Source organism: Octopus bimaculoides, chromosome 3 (genome assembly GCF_001194135.2).
Source record: "Octopus bimaculoides isolate UCB-OBI-ISO-001 chromosome 3, ASM119413v2, whole genome shotgun sequence".
In the NCBI taxonomy this organism is placed as follows: Eukaryota; Metazoa; Mollusca; class Cephalopoda; order Octopoda; family Octopodidae; genus Octopus; species Octopus bimaculoides.
This window is the reverse complement of record NC_068983.1, coordinates 136,611,464-136,624,284: the sequence shown is the minus strand read 5'-3', so window position 1 is coordinate 136,624,284 and position 12,821 is coordinate 136,611,464. Positions and strand designations below refer to the sequence as shown.

At 34.2% G+C, this 12,821-nt stretch overlaps 1 protein-coding gene across 1 annotated transcript in view; it reads right to left on the bottom strand.

Annotated features, from left to right (window-relative positions):
- Positions 1-12,821, bottom strand: part of LOC106872359 (muscle calcium channel subunit alpha-1-like) — a 434,563-nt gene that overhangs the window by 208,842 nt on the left and 212,900 nt on the right. The window contains 3 exon segments of the mRNA XM_052966564.1: positions 3,934-4,121; positions 8,805-8,957; positions 10,051-10,157. Of these exon segments, the coding sequence (XP_052822524.1) occupies positions 3,934-4,121; positions 8,805-8,957; positions 10,051-10,157 (448 nt within the window).

Here is a 12,821-nt window from a genome sequence, read left to right as displayed (position 1 = left end):
TATATATATAAATCAAAATAAGCAACAAGGGTATCCAGAGGTAATGCAGTAGGATCGTTTCATGCAACTCCATTTAATTGAACAATGCAATCATTACATCAATTTAAAATGCAGAGCAATCCTCAGCTGCACAAAGACATAGAGTTTAATTAAATTAGAACAGATAGACACATTAGTATAATTATATCTAAAATCTCCAAGAAGTTAAGGAAATAGACAAAGAACATGCTGTCTTCACTATCATGCTAATGTGTCCATCTGTTCTAATTTAATTAAATTCTGTCTTTGTGCAGCTGAGGATTGCTCTGCATTTTAAACTGATGTAATGATTGCATTGTTTAATTAAATGGAGTTGCATAAACGATCGTACTGCATTACCTCTGAATATCCTTGTTGCTTATTTTGAATTTAATCAACTTACTTTGAAATTGTATGGATAATACCATATTAAATTCTGGTGCCTCAACTTAAGTACCATATTCATCTGAATCTATATCTATCTATATATATATATATATATATATATATATATATATATATACACACATACATACATATATATATACTGATAACTGAGTGATAGCCAAACAAAACCTGTTTTTTCTTTAATAAAGATTCATGTAATAATGATATTTCTTATGTGGAAACAAGTTTTCAGATATGTGAGGTATAGATTACTGAGATATTATGTTATCATTCTGGGAATGATAATGCATAAAGTATTAGAAATGTAAGCAAACTGTTAAAAGATACAATCAGAAAATGAAACTAAATCAAAGACAGGGTTCACTACCTTCTATACCAATTTAGAATTCCACTCTAAGTTGTTTAAAAAAAATTGTTTCTAAATATAAAGAAGAGATTCTCTGAGTAATGTATAGTCTACTGAATCAATTCCACTTTATTACTGTTGCTTATTTTATTGATAATGTAGGGACAAAAAATTAAGTTGACTCTACCAAAAGTTTGACTATGGATCTCATACTATTGAAGTTTGGATTTGGTAAAACATTTAGTATAAAAGTAAATGACTTAGCCACCTGCATTATCAGGCTAAGTATTTAACAGTTCTTAGTGTTTTATCTTCATGCTTTCAGAGCTCAAACCGTGTCTACTTTGCCACTGAGGTCAACAAAATAAGTACCGGGTATTGTGTCAATGAGAAAGATCAATATTACTATTGTTAGTGTGATGATGACATACACTACAGAACTGAATAATCAACAACTGAAATTTAAAGCTGAGTTTTAACTTCAGGTCAATCTCCATGAATAATAACTTTTAAAAGGGCAAATATACAACATTGTATTTAGTTTCTCTTTGATATACCAACTGTCATTATATATTTCACTGCAAAATACATTGTTATATGTCATTTAACAGCTTAATGTGCATTATTAAAAGATCACTTTCAGAAGATTTATCAGCATACAGTGTGTCAAGGGGAAGTTAGCCAAGCAGAGCTCATCCATCTAAAGCAGTGGTCTCTAAAGTGGATCTACTTAATGGTGTATCATAGGGAAATAATTCCAAAGAGATTGTTAGATCTATTGTTCCCTTTTAAAAATTTAATGAGATATTATCTTCTGGATAACGTTGTATGGTAGACGATATTAAATATAATTTGTAGATCCAAGGGTAAAGTGAGATAGGAAACAGGTTGAGAATAACAAGTCTGCAGACAATTAACTATGATCAGGATTGCAGGTACAAGGCACAAATGAATTGATTCAACAGAAAATTGACCTTTGTTGCAGACATGATTCATCAGGAGTTTACCAACTTTCTATTGCACTCACATTGTATCACTACAGTGGATTTAATTTGGTGTATTGCATAATGCAATAATCTATGTGAAAACATGTTATATGTGGCTTTACAAATTATGCCATTATAATGCTTCTATCATAACAACAGCTATTAGTATTAGCAGAATCATTAAAGCATCAGATGAAATGCCTTGTATTTGTTTCAGCTTTTAACAATGAGTTCAAAATCTTCAAAATCCTGCTGTGTTCAGTTTTATTATTAAAGATCAATAAAATGAAGTGCTAGTTAAGTACTGAGAACAAATTTCTGGCCTTGTAAAAAGTTATTTACAGTTCTTTGTTTTGAGTTTAAATTTCACTGAAATTAACTTTGTCTTTCATCATTTCAGGGTTGATAAAATAAAGTAGCAATCAAGTACTGGAGTTGATGGTATCAACTAACTCTTCTGACCCTAAATTAGAAATTAAAAAGGGTGTACATTAAGAGAATGATTAAAGCATCAGATAAAGTGTCTTGTGGTATTTCTGGCATTTTATGTTCTGCATTCAAATCTTGCCAAGTTTAACTTTGCATTTCATTCTTTCAGGAGTGATTTAACCAATTTTCACCCCAGCCCAAATATTAGGCCTTGTGCCTAGCTTATAAACAATTATAATTATTATTACGGTCAGCTTGAAGAGTTGTTAGCACACCAGGAAAAATGTTTAGCGGAATTTCTTTTGTCTTGACATTCTGAGTTCAAATTCCGCTGGGGTTGACTTTGCCTTACATCCTTTCAGAGTCGATAAATTAAGTACCAGTTGCGTACTGGGGTTGATCTAATTGACTGCCCCCTCCCCAAATTTAAGGCTTTGTGTCTATAGTAGAAATGATTATTATTATTATTTCAAATTCCGTTGAGGCTGACTTTGCCTTTTATCCTCTCAAGGTCAATAAAATAAGTACCAGTTGAGTAATGGGGCTGATGTAATTGACTTACTCCCTTCTCTTAAATTCTGGCCTTGTGCCAGCATTTGAAACCATTATTATTATTATTATCTCATGAAAACTCTCAGCTTATTTTGTTGAGAATGATTGAAAATGTCAGCTGTCCTCAGCCAGCAAACTAAGGTGGCACTTGTTTACTGATCAAAAACCCTGTGGAGGACTTTGCAGTTTGAAACAATGATGATTTTTGTAGGTGTTCTATCTTTACATTAGTTCCAATCTTTTTGAGCTGTGTTGGTAGTTGGGTATTGAGACTTCCAATTGTGCCAATCACTGTTGGTATCAACTCTACTCTCTTTATTATCCACAACCTGTATATTTTCCACTTCATTATAGTTGTTTACTTTTTCTTCGATCCTTTTCCCACCAGGACATGATATGTCAACTATCAAGCATGTTTATTTCTTTTCAGTTCACCACAACAATATCAGGTTTTTGATGTCTAATCTGATGGCCAAACTGAATCATTGCATCCCATAGAGTTTTGCAATCCTCATTCTCATTAACTGCTTTTCAGATTTAGTTATACCATGTCTTTGATCTTTCTAGGCCATAATTTCCATAGAACCCCCAATGGATCATTCTTGCCAGATTGTCATGCCGCCTTTTGTATTCATGTTGAGCCAATTTTGGGCATTCACTTACAATGTGCCACACTGCTTCACCCCTCTCACCACACATCCTGCATCTGTTCCTCTCACTTGTTTTATCATTTCTGCACTTCACAAAATTTGTCTTCAATGCTTGTTCTTGTACCAAGATTTCATTTCAATCTTCAAGACACTCATCCACATCTATAACCACTGGTTTTCTGTATCTGTTTTGGCATTCATATCACTTGCAAAATGACCGTACATATTTTCCTTTGCATTGTTATTATTATCAATATTATTGAGCAGGCAAAATCATTAGCACATCAGGCAAAACGCTTAGTGGCATTTTGTATGACTTTACCTTCTGAGTACAAATTTCACTGAAGTTGACTTTGCCTTTCATCCTTCTGGCAATGGTTGATAAAATAAGTACCTAGTGAGACCTGGGGTCGATGTAATTGACTTACCTCCTCCTTCGAAATTGCTGGCCTTGTGCCAAAATTTGAAACTATTATTATTAATATCATCATGTTTTGACATTACCAGACCCATATGAGTGGAATGCAAGAAACATGATACTTACATTATAGAGGACTCCAGTCCACCCCTCCATTGTTATACATTGGAATACTGTGAGCATGGCTAAGCCAAAGTTGTCAAAATTGGTAATGCCATCACTTGGACCTATCCAATATGTTCTACAGTCTTCTGTATCAGCATGACATGAATATCCCTTTCCACATGGATGAGGTTTCTCTAAAGCTAAATGTTCTGGAAAGGAAAAAAACAAAATAATTAGAGCACTGTGTGTGTATGTGTGTGTGTGAGAGAGAGAGAGAGAGAAAAGAGTGTGTATGTATGTGTTCATGTATGTGTACACAAAATTTCAAATATATAAATTGAGTGCATTAGATAAATTTCAGTGTACATTCTACAAGCTTTATATATATATATATATAATTGATGCCACTATCACCCTTTTATGTCTGCTTTCCATCCTGGTATGGACTGGAGGGTCATCATGGTCTGTGTTAGTTACTACCTTGCTGGATGGATTGGAAGAGGTATCCATATGGAATATCTTATTCAGTCCTGTTTTGTCTACATTTATATCAAAGGAAGTTATTAGCTCCCTAATTTAAGGGTGAGAAACTTCCTCTATCATTTATCTACATTCTGTAATATTCGTTATTAACCTTGATCCATATGCTGCTCAGTTTTGCAATTTTTGGTTCATCTGATTCCTCATCAAGTAACCTGAATCTTTTGCTGGTCCAAAAATATCTTTAGAACTTGGTGTGAAACCTGTTGAGTATTGTTTTTACAACTTTATTGTGCTAACTTGCACAATAATCTAACTACAAGTAAACATACTACAAACATTTGAAAAACAAACCCATTTTTAGGTATTTTCTGTTCAGCCATTTACAGGACTGAACTATTAAGAAAATTTTCAACAGAATGGTGAAAGATAAAGTCAGCTATTCAACTATTCCTAACTTCACTGAGTTTGTATTGAATATCAAACAAAAAAAGCTCAAACCCTGTAATACTTCTCATGCCATCCTACCATGTAACTACATAAAACTGGTCTTGAATGCCTAAGGTAGACTTCTGACAAGTTCAGTCATTTGATGCACTGATGTATTACTAACAAATGCACTAATAATCTAACATTATATTAGTTTACTGGTCAACCCATTTAAACTGCATACACACAACTTCAGAACCAAACTTGACATGCAGACACTACTTTGTCAAGGTGTTTAAGGGATAACATTTTGAAATTATTTGAAAAACTGTAGAGCCTGTGAAAAATCCTAGCAATTTTCAAGTTTCTGTGTTGTATGCACCAGAAAAAAGCTAAAGATCATTTTCCATCTTTGGAACATTCATCATCATCATTTAACGTCTGCTTTCTATGCTGGTATGGGTTGGACGGTTTGATTGAGGACTGGTAAGCACCAGGCTCCAATCTGATCTGGCAAGGTTTCTACAGCTGGATGCCCTTCCTAATGCCAACCACTCTGAGTGTAGTGGGTACTTTTTACGTGCCACTGGCACGGGGCCCAGTCAGGTGGTACAGGCATCAACCATGCTTGAATGGTGCTTTTTATGAGCCACTGGCATAGGAATCAGTCAGGTGGCTCTGGCATTGCCTACGCTTGAATGGTGTTTTATATGTGCCACAAGTATGGGAGCCAGTCAGGTGGCACTAGCGTCGACCACACTTGAATGGTGCTTTTTATGTGCCATTGGCACGGGAGCCAGTTCGGTGGTACTGACATCAACCACGCTTGAATGGTGCTTTTAATGTGCTACCGGCATGGCTGCCAGTGAGGCGGTACTGGCATCGGCCACAACAATGATTTTACTTGACTCAACAAGTCTTCCCAAGCACAGCGTATTGCCTGACAATTAAAGGGTACTCTTAAATGGGCCAGTTATGCGACATTGACATAGGCTACAGCTACGATCTCACTTTCGCCAGTGTCATTGTAGCAGTGGCCTTTGTGAACTGTAATACAAAACTCATACCTTTCTCTACTTATGTATTCCATTTACTGAATAACTACAAAAGCCTACACAGTTAACTATTCAATTGCTCATAATAGGCCCATTTCCACAACACTTAACATCCGCAAGAAAATTTAACTGTAAGAGTAACATCCCTTCACTCATAAACTGTCACCACAATGAACACTACACACACATACCCCTAGAAATTTAAGAATTCACCCAACTGCTCCTGACCTCCACAAAAAAAAACAAAAAAAAAACCTTCCCTTAACTTCCATTCCCACTACTCATTCTCTCACTCCATACACTCAGCATGAAGCACTCAGCATCTCATATCTTTACTATCCTTTCTAAATGAGGTTAATTACAACCTATGAAATCACTTTACATCTCAATGAAACCTTTCACAATGAATCAAAATATTTTCAACTATTTTGTGACTATAAAGCAGTTGAAAGTCTTTTCACTAATGCTTGATGTATTAAAATGCAATACTTTAGACTGTGTAAGTGATTAATTTTATACTATCCTATTTCATTATTCATATCATTATACCACTTGTATTAAGCACATCTTTTTAGTATCGTATTCACCAATATACACTGAATTCATTAGCACCCCTCCCCACACACACTATAATTTCAAACTGTATATGAAATACAGTTCTATATTTAAAAGATGAGAAATTATGTACATTTGACGGATATTTGTCCTCATCTTGTTTGTTGGTAACACATGATCAGCTATACCTGATTTATCAATATCTCCTTGTGTCACAGCTTTGCGATATTCTTCTACCCTTATTTTGAGAGGTGGCATGTTTTGCCTTTGTATAACCTACCACAGCTGCATGGGATGGAGTACATGTAATCTTTGGTCATATTCTCTTCTATTGATGGTTTTACCCGAAGGAGATATTTGCGAAGTGTTGTATTACTCTTGAATACTGTCCTAATGTCACATGGGCTGTATATCTTTTGTATCTTTTCGGAGAGGCCTTTCACATAGGATAGACAGACTGTAGACAGTTTATTGGTTGCATCCTCTCTTTTCTTCATAATTGGAGTAGATGAGGACAAATATTCGTCAAATGTAAATAATGTATATGAAATATTTAGAAGCAAAGATGGAAATAATGTTTGTACATTGCCATCATCATTCTTTCATTGCCTATTTCTCCACCCTCATATAGAATGGATGACAGATAGGTTACATTATAGCATAACACCATCTCTATTCATTCTACATCACATTGTCTGTAAGACTAAACATCGTGAGATCTGAATTCATCACTTCTTGAATCTTTCTTGGTTTGTTTCTACTAAGTACCTCCCACATGACATGACACTTTATCACCCAGCACTCATTGACTATTTGTATAATTTTTCCATACAGTTTAACTATCTCATGTGCACACAGGTTGCTAACTTTATTGCACAGATACCTTCTCCCTTCCCAGTCCACATTACTCCATAAGGATCATAGGGCCACTTTCCTAGTTTCTCTGGCATATACATTTTTCCTGGATGGGATGCTAGCCTGTTACTGGATTACTCATTTTTACTGGCTGAATGGACTGCAGCAATGTGAAATGAAGTGTTTTGTTCCAGAACACAACACATTACCTGGTACAGGAACTGAAATTACAATCTTACAATCATGAGTCCAAAATCCTAACCACTAAGCTAGGTTCACCCAACCTTCTCTACTTGTAATGCAAGTGAATACTACATGTCCTGTACATCATACTAATTTCAATCTGCTCTATTCTTCAAATGTATTTGGTCTTCAATACATATATTTTAAACAGAGAGAAGAACTTTTGTAACAAACAGAGGTAAGAACTCCTCGAACAATTGAAATATTGATCCTAGTTTAGAACCTTTTCTGTAGCACTTTGGCTGGCAGATTCTGTATGGAACATACCTGGATATACATGTAAGTATGTGCACATGCACACACATAACCCATAGGCTAGAAACATGCTCAGAAATATATAACAATAGGCACATACACACATAAACTACAAATGTGAAGATTGTGAGTATTTTATTCAATTTATATTGTTGTTGCATTAAAATTTCAAATGCCTCCAGTTTTTTTCTTTTCCAAAACAAAGTTAAAATATGTTACAAAATAAAAATAATTTATGAAAACAGAATCTTTCAATTGATAAAATTATAATATTGAAATCTAGAGAGAGAATTTTGCTAATTTTTATAATGCTATGATAATATGATATGTGAAGACATGAAGAGATAAAAGGCATTTATGACTTAGTGATAATTAAGTTAGGGTGTTTCTTCATTATATGATATATATTAAGGCAAATATAGAAAGCATCTTATAACCTTATATTATATTGATACACAAAACTGCAATAACAATAATTCCTTATTAGGTAGAAGACCTTGAAATAACAAAAGTTAATAAAGAATCACCACCACCACCGCCTCTGCTGCCACCGTCACCACTACGAACATCACCATAGCCACTATCATATTATGTCACTTGTTGCAGTTCTTTGGTTTCTTCATGGGGTTCAGACTCATGATAACTTTCACCACTTCTTTCCATGCCTTCCTTTTCTCCAGGTTCCTTTCACTCTCTTGCACACTACACTTGATTCCTCTTATACTTAGTTTTTCACCCAACTCTTTTCTGTTCTGTTGTTCATGCACACTAATATTATATATCAAGCAGAGTATGCACACTTCATTTCTTTCCAGCCTGTTCATATCCTCTGCATTTAGTACTCATGTTTTGCTACCATGCAGCATCACATTTCATACACAAAAAATATACAATCTACCGTTCACCCAGAGAAAGAGTCTCTGTTGCCAGTTGGTTGCCTGGAACCCTCTTGATTCATATATATATGGATCTTATCTCTACATTCACACATAAAGAAACAAATATATAGGTCTATCTCACCTGTATTTTTAATAAAACATGTCTTGTGCATTTTCCCTGAGAACAGCTCTAAGCCAACAATAGCATAGATGATAATGACAAATATAACCAGTAATGCAATATGTAACAAAGGCACCATTGCTCGAAGAATGGAGTTCAAAACTACTTGTAAACCTGCAAAACAGAAATGTCAATATAGAAATAAACAATATATAATATTTTACTCAATATTGCATAGCAACTAGTGTTTCGTTCACCATTTTTATACTTATTGATTTATTTTGGTTAGGTACATCAACTATTTTCGTTTTAAGGGAAGCTAGATAATTAACAGAATTGATTTAGGTATGCTACTGTTGCTTATATTATAAATGTGAAAATGAAAAGTAAGTCTGATACTATATACTGAGCCCCAAACCTTCAGCCACAAAAACAAATATTGTAAAGCACATTCAATTCCATATTCTGCACTCTTGTATATCTCCAGTACCCTATATTCACTTAATATTGAATAGAAAAGAGCTGTAGAAATGACCAAGTCAATAAAACAAAAGTCTGGATACCCAATTGCATTCCATTGACATCTCATAGTTTTGAGTTAAAATACTGCCAAGATTAATTCTCATACTTTTAGGGTTGATAAAATAAGCACCAATAATATTCTATAACCTATATTCTTTCACCTATAACAAGGATTGTACCCTGTCAAAAGACATCAATATGAGAATTATAGAAACAGTGACAATATTCAATATACAATCTAAGGGCACCAGAGTTAGACCAATTTACCAACAGAATCATTGAAGATCTAGACTTCATGTAATAATTCAAATGAGGAATACAATAATGTGGCTTATACTTGTTTTCTCTTGGACTGCAGAAGGAACTGAATCCAGCACAACAACCAATAAAATATCCATCAATTTAACATTAGAGTTGTTGTTTACAACACATTGTTTTCCACTCTATAGTACCTGCTTAGCACAAGGTAAACTGGGTCACAGAGTTAAGTATATTAGGTACAATGCAGTGGCAGGCAGTGACAAGTAACAAATCACCAACCTTTTGACTGGTTGTCCTGGAAGCTATAGGTTCAGCCATCCACTGTCTCATATAAAATAATATTTTTTAAGATTAATTAAATAAGATCTCAAAGTTAAAGAAATCATAAAATTTCAAAACAAACTATATAAAGCATTTTTATGATACTCATCTTGAAATGGATGAAGTACAAAACACTTGAATGAAGAAACTGTAAGTTACTTACTTGGTGCACGTGACACCAGTCGTAAAGGCCTCAGCACTCGGAACGCTCGCAAGGCTTTAACGTCAAAGCCATCATTATTCAAAAAAGAAAGTACAGTGCTAATAACACTATAAATATAAGAAAAAAAAAACAGCAACTTAGTCAGGAAAAACAAGCAATATACTTTTAAGAAAAGACAATATCTTAAACACCCACCCACACATGTATGCATACGCACACACACATGCACACACACACACACACACACACACACACACACACACACGAACAGGATGGGTTTCAAGAATAAAAACAGCAACATATTCTGTGTCTTAATTTGCACACTGTTTCAGTTCATCTATTTTCTGATAGTTTTCCAGTTACAAATATTTAAATGAAAACATGGACCAGACAACCAATGGTCTCTGTTGTGTCATCAGTGCTATTTTGTATCTCTAGCCAAGATATTTAACTGTCAATGTCTAGGTTCACTGAGTGGCTACTGTGAGAATTGTAACTCATTGGTATGAATTACTGAGTATAATTACTTCCATGGGAAGCTACCTATAGTAGGCTAGTATGCCACAGAAAAGAGAATTATTTGTCATCCATAAGCAGAAACTGGAGTTGAGCACCAATCCTATAACTCCTTGTAGTCCAGGAAGTATATTTCTAAATATGCATACATATTCTGTATCATAGTTAATTATGCATTAAAATCCTGTGTTATTCATAAAGGTGATGAGGTCAATCTAGGTCCAAGGTTATGTAAATCAAAAAGGAAATGTCTACTTAACCTCCAGCAAGTTCTGGTTTCAAAATGTGAAGTCGATGAGAAACAAATTTTTGCATGGGTAGTATGTTGGTATATTGGAGGCAATAGTCTAAGATGGTATAGTATGATATAGCTCAGTGAAACTTAAGCTTGGAAAATTAAGTGTACTGCTTAAATATATAACAAAATAACTGCAGGAACTAATGAGAGAACCTCTGCAGTGTTATTCAACTTGCTACAACAGTAACCAAATCTCCTTTAAATTACCTCCTACCATTTAATAAATGAAGAAAAGATACATTAGCTAATGTAATCTTACAAAACCCTAAAAAAAAAACAGGATGGTTATGGCTGGGATACGTTTGGTCATATGTCTGCTTAATCAGAGTTCACTAGGATTTAAACAAAAACTACAATCACAACAAAGCACTTGCAATGGACTTGACCACCAGATCTTTGATCTTGCAGTCCAATAACATATACACTGCTCAATATATATGGAAATAATATCAGCTTAGTATAATTGGATTATGCACAAATTAAAATACTGAACAGATGAAAATATAAGAGATGAAATTAGTAATTTGCAAAACTTATAATATACTGGTAATAACTCATTAAAAATTTATAGACATACAGATGTGTTCAGCATGCTTCCCTGTTCAATTCTGCTGAACACACACATGTATATGTATATATGTGTGAGCAGATAGAGTAGAAAGAAAGTCAGAAGGAATGAAGAAGAGAGAGAAATAGAAGTCATATAAGATATACAAGTTTCAAATTAGATATAAAATGTCCACATCATTTATACAAAGCCTTTATTAGATATTGATCTGCATGATGTCATAACTCAATCAACATGTACTAGAGTGCCAGTTCTTTTCTATTTTTTTTTTTAATATTGTTAGATAACAATATTACTGTTGGTTGGTATCTGTCTCTTCTGCATAAAAGAAGATTTTCAATCCACAAATGTATATGTGCATAAGCCCTGATTGGATTTGGACAGCAGGTGCTTAGCTCCAGTTTCTTGGAATGAAGTGATAAAGAGTAAAATCTTGCCTCATGGATAAGATGCCAGTCTATTGTAACAATTACTATTCTGAAATGATCTGGCACCTATTCTGAGAAGCTAGTTGAAATGTGGCATTGTTAAATCATGTGTTTTGCCCCAAAATACAACAAAATGCCAGCAGCAGATATAAACTTAAAACATATGAGTAGGTAATTTGATATTTTATTTACCAATTCATTTTTTTACCTTTATTTATTGTATGCTAATGAAGTGCTAATAAATCATAAAAATCTACTTTAACATTGCTTACAATGACTAACTGTAAGTGCTTTACAATGATTACTTTTCACAGCAAAGTGGATTTAGTTGGTAAAATTTAAAATTGCTTTTAGAAAGACGTTTTTGTCAAGTAAGTGTATGGATAATATCAGTTGAACAAAGTTTTTTAACTAATTGATTACATATGCAAATGTTAAATGTCTTAAAAGATGAATTTTTGATACTTCAAGTCAGTAGAATGATATATCCTACTGACTTGGCTAGCTGTAACTTACAGAACAATCCTCTTTTTAGAATACTAAACGAACATATTAATTCTTTAAAAATAAATAAATAAAAATGTAAAATAAAAATAGCCAGGGAAACTAAATGATATAGGAAAACATTTTATTGATAATGATGATGTATGCAGCAACTATTGCTCCTCCCTCTCTTTGTGTATGTACATGGATTCATTCATTCACACACTGTATATATATATATATATATATCATCATCATCATCATCATCATCGTTTAACGTCCGCTTTCCATGCTAGCATGGGTTGGACGATTTGACTGAGGACTGGTGAAACCGGATGGCAACACCAGGCTCCAGTCTGATTTGGCAGAATTTCTACAGCTGGATGCCCTTCCTAACGCCAACCACTCAGAGAGTGTAGTGGGTGCTTTTACGTGTCACCCGCACGAAAACGGCCACGCTCGAAATGGTGTCTTTTAT